This window comes from Phyllobates terribilis, unplaced genomic scaffold (genome assembly GCF_046119375.1).
Source record: "Phyllobates terribilis strain yellow unplaced genomic scaffold, ASM4611937v1 Scaffold_11__3_contigs__length_659146591, whole genome shotgun sequence".
Lineage (NCBI taxonomy): Eukaryota > Metazoa > Chordata > Amphibia > Anura > Dendrobatidae > Phyllobates > Phyllobates terribilis.
In genome coordinates, this window is record NW_027362771.1 from 410,674,840 (window position 1) to 410,695,134 (window position 20,295).

General features: G+C 42.2%; 1 protein-coding gene across 2 annotated transcripts in view; it reads right to left on the minus strand.

Moving 5' to 3' along the window:
• Positions 1-200: 200 nt before the first annotated feature.
• Positions 201-20,295, minus strand: part of FBN1 (fibrillin 1) — a 305,286-nt gene continuing 285,191 nt past the window's right edge. For both annotated transcript variants that reach the window (XM_073653071.1, XM_073653070.1), the window contains exons 65-66: positions 18,066-18,234; positions 201-1,741 (exon numbers count right to left, since the gene is read on the minus strand). In XM_073653071.1, the coding sequence (XP_073509172.1) occupies positions 1,352-1,741; positions 18,066-18,234 (559 nt within the window). In that variant the 3' untranslated portion in view covers positions 201-1,351. The remainder of the gene's footprint in view (positions 1,742-18,065; positions 18,235-20,295) is intronic.

A 20,295-nucleotide genomic window follows, 5' to 3' on the forward strand; every position in this document is an offset into this window, starting at 1 on the left:
CAAAGTAGAACTCAGAAAATCCCTGGTAAAAAAAAAAGTAAGTCCACGTGGAAATATAGAATTAAGTAGGAGTGTCAAGAATTTGAGATCTTGCATGATTTAGCAACTTTAGACCAGGCTTGATGAGACATTAACTTGGATTAATGTTCCGTTGAAAAATGCATGAAAGACTCCATAAGAATCAACCTCAGACGTTCACATTGTAACATTTACAGCAGTAGGTTGGCTGCTGATTTATTCTGTAAATTTATGAGAATTTTTACTTCTTCACAAAGATGAAAAACAGATGTTTCATTTTAGTTACATAAAACCGAGTACCACAGGAAAGCATACTGTCATGGTCCTCCCGCCAACATTAAACTAAACATACAGTAATAGTTGTTGTATGATTTTAACAGTATATTGTAACGTAACTACTTTGGTTTGAATGAACAATGTAACAAATATGCGACGTAACAAAAAACTACTGTTTTATTGCGGCATCTAGAACACTGAGCCCTTCATAGAAATGCCGTTGGGTACTTACAATGTGCAATGTATGTCATATATTGTAGGATGGCACTGATCTTTTTCTGATAATCCTATATGGTCATCTGACCTCAGTGCAATCACCTAGTTTCAGAAATGGCACCACTAGGCTTCGGTATACAAGTAGTTGTTCTTTATAAGCACCGTTAAAATTAAAAACCTAAAAACATTTTAGGTTTTCTATCTAGTTTACAATTGCTCCAAGGATAAATAAAAGCTTGATTACAGTATACACACATGTCATTTACATGGCATATAGAGATAACTGAGATAAACTATAGCTAACTTTGGTTGAGTTTGTAAAATTTAACAAGTTTAGACAGAATAATGGTTGACTTCTAAAATGTGTACATATTACAGTGCATTCATACAAAATGTTTGAAAAAGTTACTAGCACCAAAAAAAGGTATCATAAATGTCTGGCTTAGTGAGTTTAGGTGGCATGAAAAACTTTGAACTTACAAACCAGAGAAGTCCAACACAAGAACAACTTCAATGTACCTCTGCTGAAATTATCAAACACTTCAGCATCAAAGGCCGACTTCCATTCAAAAAGGTCTCCATGTTTACAATTGGCGCATTCACCATATGAAGGTAGCTCAGCTACATACTATATAAGAAGCCTGAGAAAGTGGTTGTGTTGAGCTGGGATAATGATCCTGTACCTTGCATATGTCAGAAGAAGAAAGTGCTCTTTATTCGTAGAAAAACATATTTTTTTGAAAGGTTTGTACCAAAGCTATGAGAAATCAGTGAAATTGGGCAAGGAACATTCATATCTACTTATAACTCTTTGGTTTTTGCTGTTCTTTGGATTGGCAGTTTAATGAAGTAAGATCTTAATTTTCATTTTAAGAATGTCACCCAGTTCACCAGTGAGGTAGTCTCTGTCATGTTTATCTTCAAGCTGGATAAGCTCTTTCTCCTTAAAAAGAGGAAAACTGCTAATTTCTAGGTCAAAGACACCGGGGACTGGCTTCTTCTTGGTCAGATGCAGGTAACTGACTCCATCTTTTTGATTGAGCCTGAATAAGCCGTCTTCATTTCCAGAGTCTATTACATATCTGTTATGATGTTGCAGTGTTGTGAGCGCTGGAGTGAGCTCAATAATACGGTGTCTGGTGTTTAAATGGGAAATGTTAAATGAAAGAATTGTTGCTTTTTCAAGATCCCAACTTGCAAGGTTAACAATGGTTTCCAGCTCAAGTTTCTCCTAAAAGAAAAAAAATGAATGAGTAAAATGCTGTATATATAATCTTTACCTCTGTTCGTACTAATTTTGATTGCATCCTTTTATATTCCCATTTCCTTTGATGGAAAAAATAGTGCAGTCTGCTTCATTATGCAGGCCAGTAAAAAACATTAGAAGTGAAAAAGATAGGATGCATCTATTCCAAAAATATCTGTCACAGAAGTGATGGAACAAACGGAACCAAACAAAGCTTTAATTACCTTTTCCTGCACTCACATACCATCTCTGAGGACATTTGTGTGTCCAACAACATTAAAGGAGTTTTACAAGTTTGTAAAAAAATGTCTAATGGGGCAAAATGTGATTTAAAAACACCCTTTATGTATCTGTTACATTCCCCTCCGCTCCCCTCCTCTCCGACAACCTTTGCTTACTCGGCTGCAGTTCTGTTGTCCCCGTCTAGAAATGTTAATGATGCTACCAATGAATGCTTCTGTCTTGATGCTGAACTTTACAGTACAACACCACTGAGGCCAATGATTGGCTGCAGCAGTCGCAAGTGTCTATGTCATCAATGCAGCAAAGTAAAGAAGGGAGCACTGGACCATTAGGGGATTTAACAGGTAAGTAAAGGTTTTTTTTATTTTATCACAATCCCCATCCCATTGGACAGTATTTGGCTTAACATGTGAAAGTCTGTGAATTCATGATACAATCAATGAAATGTAGCTCCCCGACACCAGCTGCTCTAATGTAGCCCCACAAAAGGACACTGCCACCACCATGTTTCACTGTAGGCACCATGAATTTTTCTAAATACATGGTGCCTACAGTAAAACATTTGGCGGTGTCCTTATGTGGGGCTGCATGTGTGCTCCTGGTGTTGGGGAGCTGCAATTCATTAATAGTATCATGTACTCACAGGTATATTGCTCTCTATTGAAACAGAAGATGCTACCATAACTCTGTGCCCTTGGTAGACGTACACTTTTACAATATGACTATGATCCAAAACACACATCTGTTATATTTCTTGAGAAGAACATGGTGAACGGGATTCAGTGGCCAAGTGTCTCCTGATCTGAACCCAACCGAACACCTATGGATCGATTCTGACGAGACATATTGAGCATCACTCTCTGTCCAACATCCAGCCTCTAAAAGAGGTCGTTCTTGAATGGAAAAGGATAGATGATGCAATATGTCGCCAACTTGTTCATTCCATGCCTAGAACACTTAGTGCGATTCTTAAAAATCATGGAGATCATATAAAATACTAGATGTTGTAGTAGTTTGATGTGGAGTGTATTTATTTTAGAGTTAACTAATTTGAGTAACACTGAAGATTTTGTAATGAATGTTATATCATTAACCTTACTTTCATGTTATGGGTTAAAAAATGTTCTATGAAACTCAGTCTTGTCAAAATTTTAGAAATTGTTCATATGTTCAGTGAGATATTGATTAAAATATTACTTTTCAAACGGAAAGTACTCATTCACGCTGAGCACTGTATGTTTATGTATTTGATACAATAGGCTGTAGTATGAAGGTTCTCTTAACGTCCGCAAAGATTTTAAGACTGCCAAATATAAATAATGCAACTTATTATAAATGGCACCCACGATCAATACTTTCCAAATAATAAGCATTTTGCTTCCTTCTCTACTTATGCACTTATCCACATGTACTACAATATTCCATGAAGTTTAGGTTTTCTATAGTTTGAGTCAATCTGTCTATTAATATATATTCATATCACATCCCAGTGCTGCTGGGAGTAGGGTCCCAATATAATTATATATATATATATATATATATATATATATATATACACAGTACAGACCAAAAGTTTGGACACACCTTCTCATTTAAAGATTTTTCTGTATTTTCATGACTATGAAAATTGTACATTCACACTGAAGGCATCAAAACTATGAATTAACACAAGTGGAATTATATAGTTAACAAAAAAGTGTGAAACAATTGAACATATGTCTTATATTCTAGGTTCTTCAAAGTAGCCACCTTTTGCTTTGATGGCTGCTTTGCACACTCTTGGCATTCTCTTGATGTGCTTCAAGAGGTAGTCACCGGAAATGGTTTTCACTTCACAGGTGTGCCCTGTCAGGTTTAATAAGTGGGATTTCTTGCCTTATAAATGGGGTTGGGACCATCAGTTGTGTTGTGCAGAAGTCTAGTGGATACACAGCTGATAGTCCTACTGAATAGACTGTTAGAATTTGTATTATGGCAAGAAAAAAGCAGCTAAGTAAAGAAAAACGAGTGGCCATCAGTACTTTAAGGCTGTGTTCACACGATGCGTATTTCATGCGTTTCCGCGGCGTTTTTGCAGTTGCGTAAACGCCGCGGAAACGCATGAAAAACGCATGGTAGAAGGGCAGCAATGTTCCCCAATGGAAATCCGCATGTGCTGTGCCCATGATGCGGATTTTTCCGCAGCGTTAACGCTGCGGTCAAAAATCCGCAGCATGTCAATTAATTTTGCGGAAACGCGGCGATTTCGCCGCCATTGACTTGCATTAGAACGCGCCAATTCCGCAAGACAGCATTTGTACTTGCGTAATTGGTGCGTTCTAATGTGCGGATGGTACCCGGGTGTGGAGGAGAGGAGAGTCTCATCCACACCCAGGTACCATTAAAAAAGCTGTAAAAAGAAGAATAAAATAAAAAATAAATGTATTCTTACCTTCTGTCGGCCCGCGCAGCGCTCCCGCTTGGTTCCCGGCACTTGCAGTGAGTTGTAGGACCTGCGGTGACGTCAGAGTCATGTGACGGGTCACGTGACGCTGACGTCGGCAGGTCTTTCAATTCAAAGTTGCCGGCAGCCGGGAGAACGGAGTGAGCAGGACAGCGCGGGCCATCAGAGGTAAGTATATACACTCTCTCGGTTCACACTGTATAAATCCATGCTGTTTGCATGGATTTATATAGTGTGACCTAGTTATCAAGCACTTTCCAGGTGATGCTAAAATCGCCTGGAAAGCGCTTGTCAATCTGCATGCGGAAACGCATGTGAATCTGCATGTGGATCCGCATGTATTCTGCAGGAAAAACGCATGCACAATCTGCATGCGTTTTTTCTGCCAGGGAGATGCAGAAATGATGCAGAAATTTTCTGCTTCATTTCTGCATCGTGTGCACATACCCTAAGAGATGAAGGTCAGTCAGTGCGAAAAATTGGGAAAACGTGAAAGTGTCCCCAAGTGCAGTTGCAAAAACCATCAAGCGCTACAAAGAAACTGGCTCACATGAGGACCACCCCAGGAAAGGAAGACCAAGAGTCACCTCTGCTTCTGAGGATAAGTTTATCTGAGTCACCAGCCTCAGAAATCGCAGGTTAACAGCAGCTCAGATTAGAGACCAGGTCAATGCCACACAGAGTTCTAGCAGCAGACACATCTCTTCAACAACTGTTAGGAGGAGACTTTGTGCAGCAGGCCTTCATGGTAAAATAGCTGCTAGGAAACCAATGCTAAAGACAGGCAACAAGCAGAAGAAACTTGTTTGGGCTAAAGAACACAAGGAATGGACATTAGACAAGTGGAAATCTGTGCTTTGGTCTGATGAGTCCAAATTTGAGATCTTTGGTTGCAACCACCGTGTCTTTGTGCGACGCAGAAAAGGTGAACGGATGGACTCTACATGCCTGGTTCTCACCGTGAAGCATGGAGGAGGAGGTGTGATGGTGTGGGGGTGCTCTGGTGGTTACACTGTTGGGGATTTATTCAAAATTGAAGGCATACTGAACCAGCATGGCTACAACAGCATCTTGCAGCGGCATGCTATTCCATCTGGTTTGCTTTTAGTTGGACCATCATTTATTTTTCAACAGGACAATGACCCCAAACACACCTCCAGGCTGTGTAAGGGTTATTTGACCAAGAAGGAGAGTGATGGGGTGCTACGCCAGATGACCTGGCCTCCACAGTCACCAAACCTGAACCCAATCGAGATGGTTTGGGGTGAGCTGGACCGCAGAGTGAAGGCAAAAGGGCCAACAAGTGCTAAGCATCTCTGGGAACTCCTTCAAGATGGTTGGAAGACCATTTCCGGTGACTACCTCTTGAAGCTCATCAAGAGAATACCAAGAGTGTGCAAAGCAGTCATCAAAGCAAAAGGTGGCTACTTTGAAGAACCTAGAATATAAGACATATTTTCAGTTGTTTCACACTTTTTTGCTATCTATGTAATTCCACATGTGTTAATTCATAGTTTGGATGCCTTCAGTGTGAATGTACATTTTCATAGTCATGAAAATACAGAAAAATCTTTAAATGAGAAGGTGTGTCCAAACTTTTGGTCTGTATATATACAGTACAGACCAAAAGTTTGGACACACCTTCTCATTTAAAGATTTTTCTGTATTTTCATGACTATGAAAATTGTACATTCACACTGAAGGCATCAAAACTATGAATTAACACGTGGAATTATATACTTAACAAAAAAGTGTGAAACAACTGAAAATATGTCTTATATTCTAGGTTCTTCAAAGTAGCCACTTTTTGCTTTGATGACTGCTTTGCACACTCTTGGCATTCTCTTGATGAGCTTCAAGAGGTAGTCACCGGAAATGGTTTTCACTTCACAGGTGTGCCCTGTCAGGTTTAATAAGTGGGATTTCTTGCCTTATAAATGGGGTTGGGACCATCAGTTGTGTTGTGCAGAAGTCTGGTGGATACACAGCTGATAGTCCTACTGAATAGACTGTTAGAATTTGTATTATGGCAAGAAAAAAGCAGCTAAGTAAAGAACAACGAGTGGCCATCATTACTTTAAGAAATGAAGGTCAGTCAGTCCGAAAAATTGGGCAAACTTTGAAAGTGTCCCCAAGTGCAGTTGCAAAAACCATCAAGCGCTACAAAAAAACTGGCTCACATGAGGACTGCCCCAGAAAAGGAAGACCAAGAGTCACCTCTGCTTCTGAGGATACGTTTATCCGAGTCACGAGCCTCAGAAATCGCAGGTTAACAACAGCTCAGATTAGAGACCAGGTCAATGCCACACAGAGTTCTAGCAGCAGACACATCTCTACAACAACTGTTAAGAGGAGACTTTGTGCAGCGGGCCTGCTAGGAAACCAATGCTAAGGACAGGCAACAAGCAGAAGTGACTTTTTTGGGCTAAAGAACACAAGGGATGGACATTAGACCAGTGGAAATCTATGCTTTGGTCTGATGAGTTCAAATTTGAGATCTTTGGTTCCAACCACCGAGTCTTTGGGCGACGCAGAAAAGGTGAACGGATGGACTCTACATGCGTGGTTCCCACCGTGAAGCATGGAGGAGGAGGTGTGATGGTGTGGGGTTGCTTTGCTGGTGACACTGTTAGGGGTTTATTCAAAATTAAAGGCATACTGAACCAGCATGGCTACCACAGCATCTTGCAGCGGCATGCTATTCCATCCGGTTTGCGTTTAGTTGGACCATCATTTATTTTTCAACAGGACAATGACCCCAAACACACCTCCAGGCTGTGTAAGGGCTATTTCACCAAGAAGGAGAGTGATGGCGTGCTACGCCAGATGACCTGGCCTCCACAGTCACCAGACCTGAACCCAATCAAGATGGTTTGGGTTGAGCTGGACCGCAGAGTGAAGCAAAAGGGCCAACAAGTGCTAAGCATCTCTGGGAACCCCTTCAAGATTGTTGGAAGACCATTTCCGGTGACTACCTCTTGAAGCTCATCAAGAGAATGCCAAGAGTGTGCAAAGCAGTCACCAAAGCAAAATGTGGCTACTTTGAAAAACCTAGAATATAAGACATATTTTCAGTTGTTTCACACTCTTTTGTGAAGTATATAATTCCACATGTGTTAATTCATAGTTTTGATACCTTCAGTGTGAATGTACAATTTTCATAGTCATGAAAATACAGAAAAATCTTTAAAAGAAAAGGTGTGTCCCAACTTTTGGTCTCTGGTATGTATGTATGTATGTATGTATGTATGTATGTATGTATATATATATATATATATATATATATATATATATACAGTACAGACCAAAAGTTTGGACACACCGTTCCTGGGGCAGTCCTCATGTGAGCCAGTTTCTTTGTAGCGCTTGATGGTTTTTGCAACTGCACTTGGGGACACTTTCAAAGTTTTCCCAATTTTTCGCACTGACTGACCTTCATTTCTTAAAGTAATGATGGCCACTTGTTTTTCTTTACTTAGCTGCTTTTTTCTTGCCATAATACAAATTCTAACAGTCTATTCAGTAGGACTATCAGCTGTGTATCCACCAGACTTCTGCACAACACAACTGATAGTCCCAACCCCATTTATAAGGCAAGAAATCCCACTTATTAAACCTGACAGGGCACACCTGTGAAGTGAAAACCATTTCCGGTGACTACCTCTTGAAGCTCATCAAGAGAATGCCAAGCGTGTGCAAAGCAGTCATCAAAGCAAAAGGTTGCTACTTTGAAGAACCTAGAGTATAAGACATATTTTCAGTTGTTTCACACTTTTTTGTTAAGTATATAATTCCACATGTGTTAATTCATAGTTTTGATGCCTTCAGAGTGAATGTACAATTTTCATAGTCATGAAAATACAGAAAAATCTTTAAATGAGGTGTGTCCAAACTTTTGGTCTGTACTGTGTATATATATATATATATATATAAAATATATAATCAAGTAGACCAACTAATATGTGTAAATATATTCATTCAAAGTTATCCGCAGAAATCACTTTGTGTTTCGGTGAAATATCGAAAGATCTGTGTTATCGAAGAAAGATAATTACTGTTAATCAATTCAAAATAGGGGAGATCACAGTGAGGTATTGACTTAGGTAATGGGACATGGTCACATGACGCACAGGGGCTGTGTGGAGCGATGTGCTGCAGGATGGGACTGAGAGGAGCAATGCACTGCAGATCGGTACAGCATATGAAGGGGCTGAGACGAGCAATGGGCTGAGAGGAATGATGTACTGCAGAATGTTAAAGTTGGACAGAAGTGGCAAGCAGCAGGCAACTTTATTGAAACTGCAATTTCAGACAGCAGCAGATAGTTGTCTCTGCACATTGTCTGCAAAGACCTGCAAAGGGAAGCTAGTATTGCACAGGCTCTTATGTGGAGAACACAGGGAAGGAGTTAGATGAGCAAGGTGAGATGAAATAAAGGCAAAGGCTGGGCTTCATAGCAAGACCAGTATGTCAGCTAAGGGTGATTTTAGCAGATCCCTCACTGCCACAGTGACCAATCTGCATGCACACTGCTAATTTAGCCACCTAAATGTTGCTGTCAGTGATTGTCAAAAAGTTATCAACTGTTAAATTGAGGTTTTATGTTAACCCCTTCAATTTGCGTTTTCATTTTTTCGACCCCTTCTTCCCAGAGCCCTAACTCTTATTTTTCTGTCCACATAGACATATGAGGGTTTGTTTTTTGTGGGACGAGTTGTACTTTTAAATGACACCATTCATTGTACAACATAGTGTACAGGAAAACGTGAAAAAAAAAATTCCAAGTGCAGTGAATTTTCAAAAAAAAAAAACCACAGTTTGACATTGTTTTTTGATAATTGTATTTTTATGTTGTACATTGTGTTGTAAAAATGACGTCACAATAGTTCAATTATGGCAATACCAAATATCTAGTTTTATTATTTCAGTAGTGAAAAAAAAAAAGTTTTCAAAAACAATTTTTTTTGGGTTGTGTCTCCATTTTCCGAACTTGTAACATTTTCATTTTTCAGTGGATGGAGCTGTGTGGCTGCTTATTTTTTTGTGGGGCAAGATGATGTTTTGATTGATACCATTTTGGGATAGATGGATGTTTTGATCACTTGTTACAGCATTTTTTGTGGAATTGCAGTGACCAAAAAAAAAAATGTAATGTTGACATTCTTGAATTCTTTTAGTTTATGGTGTTTACCGATCAGGATAGCTATTTTAATATTTTGATAGATCACAATTTTCTGAACACAGCAATACCATATATGTGTATTTTTTTTATATCTTTAATTTTAATGGGGGAAAAGGTGGGTGATTTTAACTTGTGTTTTTTTATCATATTTTTTAAATACTTTTTTTTCTACTTTTCACAATTGTTGGCGGAGCTCTGCTACACCCGCGATTGTTAGAGGCAGGTCCTGGCTTACCAACAACAGGTCAGATTACCAATGCTCTAGCAGGATGCAGTAGACTCCCATGATAAAGGCGGGGGGCAGCACAGGTGCAAAATACTGATGGAGCAACGACTCACAAACCTACCAATTCATAGAGGGGGTGGTTGCCTAGTATTAAAAATGCACACAGAAGATGGTTGCATAGGGCATCAGTCACACAGGTATGTGTGTTACACATTATTTGGCTTACAGCCTATTGATGATGCCCATACTATTAAATCAGGCGGGCTGCACAGGACTATATACAGTTGAAAGCAGACATTTACACACACTATATAAAAAGACACATATGCACGTTTTTCTCAATATCTGGCATGAAATCAGAATAAACCTTTCCCGTTTTAGGTCACACCTGTGGATGTATTTTAATGCACACCTGAAACACACTGCTTCTTTGTGTAACATCATTGGAAAGTAAAGAAATCAGCCAAGATATCAGGAAGAGAATTGTGGACTTGCACAAGTCTGGCTCATCCTTGGGTACAATTTCAAGATACCTGAAGGTGCCTCGTTCATCTGTACAAACAATTATACGAAAGTACAAACATGGGAATCCCAGCCATCATACCGCTCAGGAAGGAGACGGGTTCTGTGTCCCAGAGATGAACATGCTTTAGTCCAACATGTGCATATCAACCCAAGGACAAAAGCAAAAGACCTTGTGAAGATGATGGCGGAAGCTGGTTGAGTGATTTGGGATGTCTGTCCCTGTGGGGTGCACTTATATAGTGCTGGGCAGCCTGCCTGATCTAATAGTATGGGCTGTAAGCAAGACACTGTGCATCACACTTACCTGTGTGACTGGCGCCTTATCCAAGCTTCATCTGAGTATTATTAATACTGGGAAACCACCCCCTCATGAAGTGGTAGGTTTGTGAGTGTTTGCTCCATCAGTATTTTGCACCTGTGCTTTCCACCCCACCCCCCCCATCTTTATCATGGGGGTTGTCTGCATCTTGTTGGTGAATTGGTAATCTGACTGGTTGTTGGTAAGGTTGTTTCTTTTTCTCTGATGTTTTTTTAATTTTTGTCCTGTGAGCTGTAGAGGCAGATTCTGTCTGTAACACACAGCCATGACCTGCTGGGGATGGGGCGGGCTCCAGACACCCCCTTCCGACTTGCGTTGTACATGTACAACGCATGTCGTAAAAGGGTTAAATGTATTTTTTAACTGGGCCATTCAAACATATGAATATGTTTTGATCTAAACCATTCTATTGAAGCTATGTCAGCAAGTTTAGGGTCGGTGTCCAGCTGGAAGGTGAAACTATGTTCCAGTCTCAAGTATTTTGCAGCCTCTAACAGGTTTTCCTCCAAAAAGTAGAACTTTTTGGGCTAAATTCAAACTACTATATGTGGCAGAAAACTAACACTGGATATTACCCTGAAAACACAATCCCCACCATCAAACATGGTGGTGGCAGCATCATGCTTTTCTTCTGCTGTGACAGGGAAGCTGGTCAGAGCTGATGGGAAGATGGATGGAGCTAAATACAGGGCAATCCTGAAGAAAAACCTGTTAGAGGCTGGAAAAAACTTGAGACTGGGGCATAGGTTCACATTCCAGCAGGATAACGACCATAAATTTACTTTCAGAATTACAACGATCAAAGCATATACATGTTTGTTAATGGCCCAGTCAAAGTCCAGAACTAAATCCCATTGAGAATCTGTAGCAAGACTTGAAAATTGCTGTTCAGACATTCTCCATCCAATCTCACTGAGCTAGTGCTAGTTTGCAAAGAATAATAGGAAAAATTTCAGCCTCTAAATGTGCAAAGCTGGTAGAGAAATAAATGAAAATACTTGCAGCAGTATTTGCAGTGAAAGGTGGTCCTACAAAGTATTGACTTAGGGTGGCTAAAAATAAATGCAAGTCACAACTTTCAGGTTTATATTTTTAAAATATTTAGAAAACCATCATTTACTTTACACTTCACAAAAACTTGCTACTTTGTGTTGGTGTATCTTGTGCAGCAACCAACTAGAGCAGAGGTCCCCAACCGCCGGTCCGCGGACCAGGACCGGGCCGTTGGGGTTTTTCAGCCGGTCCGCGGCGCCGCTGACCAGGGCCGGCGTCAGCACCCGGGCAAATGCCGGGGCTCTGAGCAGGCAGAGGGGCCCACTGGCGGTCGCGCACCCCGCTGGGTTATGGGCGGAGGAGAGCGGTGTCAGCGCCCGCCCTTCTCCGCCGCTTGCTCAGGGCCCCGGCAGCTGGATACTTACCTCTCCCCGTGCCTCCGCAGATCAGCTGTCTTCCTGCTCTGCGCTCCCTGTGACGTCTCAGGTCAGAGGGCGCGGTGACGTCTTTACACCGCGCCCTCCCCTGAGCCGTCACAGGGAGCGCTGAGCGGGAAGAAACGACAACGCTGGAGTTCGGAGCCGAGCAGCGAGCGGCGGGCAGCAGGTGAGGAGAAGGGAGGTGAGTATTTGATTTTTATTTTTTTTTTAATGTATGGAGGCATGGGGCAGTATAAAGAGGGGAGGGGGAGGGCATCCTGCTTGGGGCATTATAAAGAGGAGGGGTGACAGCCTGCATGGGGCATTATAAGGTGGGGAACAGCCTGCATGGGGCATTATAAAGAGGGGGGGATTCCTGCTTGGGGCATTATAATGAGGAGGGGTGACAGCCTGCATGGGGCATTATAAGGTGGGGACCAGCCTGCATGGGGCATTATAAAGAGGGGGGGATTCCTGCTTGGGGCATTATAATGAGGAGGGGTGACAGCCTGCATGGGGCATTATAAAGAGAGGGGGGGACATCCTGCATGGGGCATTATAAAGAGGAGGGGTGACAGCCTGCATGGGGCAGTATAAAGAGGAGGGGTGACAGCCTGCATGGGGCAGTATAAAGAGGAGGGGTGACAGCCTGCATGGGGCAGTATAAAGAGGAGGGGTGACAGCCTGCATGGAGCATTATAAAGAGGAGGGGTGACAGCCTGCATGGGGCATTATAAAGAGGGGGGGTGACAGCCTGCATGGGGCAGTATAAAGAGGAGGGGTGACAGCCTGCATGGGGCAGTATAAAGAGGAGGGGTGACAGCCTGCATGGGGCATTATAAAGAGGGGGGGCAGCCTGTATGGGGCATTATGTGGGGGGTAACAGCCTGCATGGAGCATTATAAGGGGGGGACAGCCTGTATGGGGCATTATGTGGGGGGTAACAGCCTGCATGCAGCATTATATGGGGACCGGTATCCTGTATGGAGCGTTATATGGGGGCCAGTATCCTGTATGGAGCGTTATATGGGGGCCAGTATTCTGTATGGAGCCTTATATGGGGGCCAGTATTCCGTATGGGGTCTTATATGGGGGCCAGTATTCCGTATGGGGCCTTATATGGGGGCAAGTATTCCGTATGGGGCCTTATATGGGGGCAAGTATTCCGTATGGGGCCTTATATGGGGGCAAGTATTCCGTATGGGGCCTTATATGGGGGCCAGTATTCCGTATGAAGCGTTATATGGGGGCCAGTATTCCGTATGGGCGTTATATGGGGACCAGTATTCCGTATGGAGCCTTATATGGGGGCCACTATTCTGTGTGGAGCGATTCACCGGTTTCTGAGCTATTGTAGAATTTACAATAGATATCACTCATGAAGTGAAATCTTTGCATTGTACTATATATATATATTTCTCCGCCGTATCTCTGCATCATGAATCGTGGTATGTGTTAAAGGGGCCCACTGAGACTTTCGCCCGGGGCCCAGAAAAACCTGGAGCCGGCCCTGCCGCTGACAGCTAGCTCCGCGGCCCTGCGCCTGGTCAGAACTCGCTCTGTGTGGATTTATAATGTTTTCTGCCATAGCCGTGACAGCTCGCAGCTCCCGGCAGAGAACATTATGCAGGACGGGGTGGGGCGTCGGGCGGGTCTTAGTGACGCAGCCCTCCACAGCACAGCATGGTACCTGTTGTACGTCACGGGGCGGGTCTTAGTGACGCAGCCCTCCTGCACAGCATGGTGTGTTCCTGACGGGGTGGGGCGGCAGGCTCTCCTCACTGACACGCCCCCGGCAGAACATGTTATGTGGGGCGTGCTGGGGCAGCAGACTGGCTTCAGTGACGCGGCTCCCGGTACCGGTGTTCAGTGTGTAGCGCTGCTAAGCAGCAGCGCTGTATACACTGACGCTCAATGTACAATGCTGCTACTTAGCAGCGCTGTACACCGAGGTCCCGCCAGCATCCTCCCCATACAGCTCCACCCATCCATAACCCCACCCCCATATGACCAAAGCCCCGCCCCCACCCCCACCGGGCCATGGAAAACTGGTCTTGCTTAAAGCCGGTCCCTGGTGCAAAAAAGGTTGGGGACCTCTGAACTAGAGGGACGGCCCTTTTAGACTTAATATTAACTAACAGGCCAGACAGAATAACTGAGGTGCAGGTCGGGGGGCACCTGGGAAATAGTGACCACAACATTATACAATTCCACATGTGCTTCAGTAGGGTGCCCAGCAAGGGGGTCACAAAAACACTGAACTTCAGGAGGGCTAAGTTTGATCAGCTAAGAGATGCCCTTCACCTTATAGACTGGGATAGTATCTTCAGTAATAGAAGCACGGATAGAAAATGGGAAATTTTCAAAACAGTCCTACATATTCACTGTAGAAGGTACATACCTTATGGGAATAAAAGGGCTAGGAATAGGAGGAAGCCAATGTGGCTAAATAAGGAAGTCAAGAGGGCAATGAAAAACAAAAAAAGGTCTTTCGGTAAACTTAAACAAGAAGGCAGCGAGGAAGCGCTAATATCTTATAGGGAAAAAAACAAAATCTGTAAGAAACAAATAAGAATAGCAAAAGAGGAGACAGAGAGACTAATTGCCAAGGAAAGTAATACGAATCCCAAACTGTTCTTTAACTATATAAACAGCAAAAGGATTAAAACTGATGGAGTTGGCCCATTGAAAAATAACCTGGGTAAAATCATAGAGGGCGATGAGAGTAAAGCAAACCTACTCAATAGCTTCTTCTCCACTGGTTTCACAAAAGAAAACAATTTATCGGAGGAAATGCAGAGTGATAAAGTAAACCCTCCGCTAAATATCACCCACCTAACCCAGGAGGAAGTTCAGAAACACCTAAATAATATCAAAATAGACAAGTCACCAGGCCCAGATGGCATACACCCCCGGGTACTAAAAGAATTAAGTAATGTGATAGACAGACCGCTGTATCTTATATTCAAGCACTCTTTATGGACAGGGACTGTCCCACTAGACTGGCGCCAAGCAAATGTGGTACCAATATTCAAAAAGGGGTCTAAAAGTGACCCTGGGAACTATAGACCAGTAAGCTTAACGTCTGTTGCGGGTAAATTGTTTGAAGGATTTCTTAGAGATGCTATTGTAGAATATCTTAATGATAATAACTGTCTAACTCCATATCAACATGGATTCATGAGGGATCGCTCCTGCCAAACAAACCTGATCGCCTTCTACGAGGAGGTGAGCTCACAGCTGGACCGGGGAGAGTCAGTGGATGTTGTATACCTTGACTTCTCCAAAGCGTTTGATACCGTGCCACACAAAAGGTTGGTTTATAAAATGAGAATGCTTGGTCTGGGGGATAATGTGTGCAAGTGGGTAAATAGCTGGCTGAGTGATAGAAAGCAGAGGGTGGTTATCAATGGAGTAAGCTCAGGGGGTGTCAGGGTTACTAGCGGGGTGCCTCAAGGGTCTGTCTTGGGCCCTATATTATTTAATATATTTATTAATGATCTAGTGGAAGGGTTGCATAGTAAAATAGCAATATTTGCAGATGAAACTAAACTTTGTAAAGTATTTAATACAGATGAGGATAGGGCACAGCTACAGGAGGATTTAGATAAATTGGGGAGTTGGGCCAAAAAATGGCAAATGGGGTTCAATGTCGATAAATGTAAGGTCATGCACATGGGAAAGAAAAACAGCAGTCACCCATACATATTAAATGGGAAACCGTTGGGGAAATCTGACACGGAGAAGGACCTGGGTGTCTTGGTTAACAGCAAATTAAATTGGAGTGCCCAGTGTCAGGCAGCAGCTGCAAAGGCAAATAGAGTCATGGCATGCATCAGAAGAGGAATAGGGGCATATGATGAGAACATTGTTCTTCCTCTGTATAAAGCGCTGGTAAGGCCGCACTTAGAATATTGTGCACAGTTCTGGGCTCCGGTGCTCAGGAAAGACATATTGGAGCTAGAGAGGGTACAAAGGAGGGCGACTAAGGTAATAAAGGGAATGGAGGGACTAGAATACCCAGAGAGGTTGTCAAAATTAGGCCTATTTACGTTGGAAAAGAGAAGGCTTAGGGGAGACCTCATAAACATGTATAAATACATCAGGGGGCAGTACAGAGATCTCTCCCATGACCTGTTTATACCAAGGATGGTGACAAAGACGAGGGGGCACACTATGCGTCTGGAGGAAAGGAAGTTCTTGCACCAGCATAGAAGGGGATTCTTTACGGTCAGAGCCGTGAGACTCTGGAACTCTCTGGGAGAGGAAGTGGTGATGTCCAACTCACTTAATGAGTTCAAGAGAGGCCTGGACGCCTTTCTTGAGAACAATAAAATTACATTTTATGCTTAGTTAATTAATCCAGGGATTTAATCTGACTGCCAGATTGGTGTCGGGAAGTGAATTTTTCCTCAATGATGTAAATTGGCCTATACCGCATGTTTTTTTTTTGCCTTCCCCTGGATCAACACTGAGGAATAGCTGCAGTGCACAAGAAATAGGCTGAACTGGATGGACGCTTGTCTTTTTTCGGCCTTATAAACTATGTAACACCTAAAAACCCAATAAAATACATTAAAGATTGTAGGTGTAACTTGAAAAAAATGTGGAAAAGGTCACGGAGTATGAATACTTTAAGGCACTGTAACCTTGCAAATTTACCACTGGCCTTAACATCTAGGCCAACATTATACTGACGCAGACCCTGTTTGTATACAAGTCTTCTGAGGTTGAAATCTGAGCACACTCTGAAAAGGACGAAGGTGAATGTGAATGGAGGGGGAGTAGGTGAGCTCTGACATCACCTTTTGTGAATGGTGGATCCTGTGTTGTCTACTGTATATAGAGGTATCACCTCTCTTTGAAATCATGTCTGATTTTAACGAAATAGTTTGTGTTCTGTAAAGAATGTAAAGTATGAGGCCCTGTGGCTAGTGCAAAATTGCAAGATTTCTGTTCCCCACTAGCTTCTAGGCCCCATGTTAGGCTCATGTTTTATGTTTTTTATAGAACACTTTTCAACTGTTTCATTAACATAAGACAGGATTGCAAAGATCCACAGATATATAAAGTGAACTGAAAAAATGTCAACAGTTAAATAAAAATCTGAAGTCACTTTCTGATGACACATTCCCTTTAAATGGAATAACTTATAACATGATGACATTTTAGGTTTAGCATTCAGTGCTGAAGTATTACTTAGTGTCCAGCTAGAAAATGTATGTTTTTATGTATGATAAAATTCACTGATGTCTGATTGAGGCCTTAGTATGTCGTAGTAGGCGTCAAAGCTTTGTTGTCTGATACAAGTCCCCTGCACAGACAATAATTCGGGCAGCTGTAGTCACCGTGAGAGGGGGAGCATGTTCCAATGTAAACATGGTCTGCACTAAGTTCCCTGTAGTGAATGATATCATTTAACAATCTATACAGGAAATATGGAGCTCTGTAGCAGAAGAGCAACGCTTCATCTCTATGAATATACATAAAATCTACCACAGAATTATTGATTTACTTAGATTAAAAGAAACTGTGGACAAGTAGACATTTATTTTTTTCTTTTTCAGGGTACTTTTACATTGCGTTTTGTCATATGCTCGATGACCCCGTCGTGGCTTATGTCCGAACTCCCCCACAAAATGGGATTTGGGCATACGCACCAACGGGACCATAGACTATAATGACATATCAATCATTTTCAGGTGTGTACATCTACTGGGCCAGACGCAATCGACTACATGTCCGCCTCAAGTATACGTCCGCCTCAAGTATATGTCCGAAATGATGCATGACAGAGCCCACGTTCAGTCTGTCGGCGCCATTACAGCCTATGGCCATTTCGGCACATATGCCCGAATCCCGTTTTGGAGGGGGGGCGTTCGGAGGGAACAGGAAACATGTGACAAAACGCAATGTGAAAGCACCCTTATACTTTTCATATAGTGTTCATTGTAATTACCTCCTCATCTGTATCTGTGTCATTGGCACTCCTCCGTTTCCTTCCTCTTTTGGGATAGCCATTGATCTTGCAATCATAGCATGCTTCTGGGGATAAAGAGTTGTCATCTATTTCCCCACTTACTGCCATATCCTGAGCTCTGCTCAATCCTGCTCCAGTAACACAGTGTCTGAAAGAACAGCAGCAATTTAGGTGAATCTAGACACACATATCTGATGGTAATCACATAGATGAGATGCCTTCTGTTTATAAATTGTAATCCTATTAATAAACTGGGCATAATGTCTCGGGTTTAAGAAAGTCATGGATACATCATAAAAACTCACTGCCCCCATATTTGGTCTCGTACACCCTTTGGTTTTTTAATTGATGTAAATGCCTACTGATCAAGGGTCAGTGTATGGTCGTACTCCATGATTCACAGCTGTCTCTGTATGCTTGCTCATACATGGAAGGTTGTTAACCATTGAGTGGGATTGGTCACACAACTCAAGAGTAAGTAGGGATTTAATTCAATAAATTACAAATTCTAATGAATCCTATCCCCTCATATTGCCCAGCTCCTTCCGCTCTATATCTAAAGCAGCATGTTCAGCATGATAGGTTCTCTTTAAAGAGGTCCTTTCATCAGGCCAAAAGAAATCGTTTTTTGCTCTTATTTATGCTCTTCTTTAATTTCTTGCTGCTCTGCTAAGTAATTCACTTTTTTCTCTATCTAAATCCTCCATACGGATGCAAAGATATGGGTCTTTTATTTTGTGCAAATGTTTATGGTCTTTTTGTGTTGCTCACAGGGTAATAATGCAGAGCAGCCTACAGACACCCCCCAGAGGATCCTGTGAGCCAGCCCCCCTTGTAAAGACCATAAAAATAGCTCTAAATAAAAAAGCCCATATCTCTGGAATCGTATGGAGGATTTAAAAAAAATAAATAAAAATAAGCGGATTACTCAGGAGAGCAGCAGGAATAAGATAAGAACAAAAATTGGATACTTTTGATCTGGTGACAGGTCCTCTGAGTGTTAGATAAAGTTATTTTTTAGGTGAATTTTGAAATATTATATTCTGTATGAACATCATTTTATGCAATTTAAGATATTGTATACACTAGTAGAATATTTAATTTTGCCCCTTTCTTGTGTTGTGCTGTATGTGTTATATTATAGACCTGTTATATTCTGAATATGACATGTCTGGCTTCCTCTCTGGGTCATCTCAATGTGTTATCAAAGTTCAGAAAGATTGAAATGTAGGCAAAATAATGCAAGACACATAACATTAATTACAAAAAAACAAACAAAAGCAAGACTGTGTTTGCAAAATGACAAAAAATGTAATTCTGAAATGAGTTTTGTCTAATTCTCCATCTTTGTAGAGACAATAATGGAGAAGTTAGAGAACGCTAGCACATGTGACACAGTCCTTACTGTTAGAACCTTGCTCTTAGGTTTTTTCCTTTGCTGTTCACATGACCTTTTGGCCTATTTAATCCTGCTCCGCCCTTCTGGCTTTGCTGGACTTCATTGTATAACTACTTTCTAGCTAGCCTGTGCTCTGTATCTAACTCTGTTAGTTTGCTTGGTCTACGGACCTCTATGTTCTATATATTTTGTTTGTTCGTCTGTCTGCTACTATTTCTGTTAGGAGGTGTCCCATTTTCCTCCCAGTCCTTAGTACTTGTAGGGATTCCTTCCCCACATCTATAGGTCTCCGTACAGACTAGCTTAGGACTTTAGCAGGTCTGATCGCAGGATCAGGTCCCCTGTTACATCGTAGGGATTCAGCTGAGTTCTATCGTAGGGACAGATCTCCTCTCTTTCCTTAGCTCTGGTAGCAGAACATAACAGTAAGTCCAGCCTGCAAATTCTCTAAGGAAAGATTTTTCTGTTCCATCATGGTGTCGGTTCAGGATTTGGCTCATCGCCTGCAGGGACTCTCTCTGGAGGTGGCCGAGCTCCATCAGCACGTGAGTAACTGTCCTGGAGCACATTTCTTGGAGCCTAAGGTATGTTTGCCGGATTTATTTTTTGGTGAACACCGAGAATTTTTTTCATTTAAAAATGCTTGCTTATTGTATTTTCGTTTGAGACCCAAGTCCTCTGGGGATGAATCCCAGCGCATAGGGTTCATAATGTCACTTTTGCGCAAAGAGCCTCAGGAGTGGGCCTTTTCTTTGCAACCTAGTGATACATGCTTCAGATCAGTGGATAGTTTTTTTTCTGCTTTGGGAC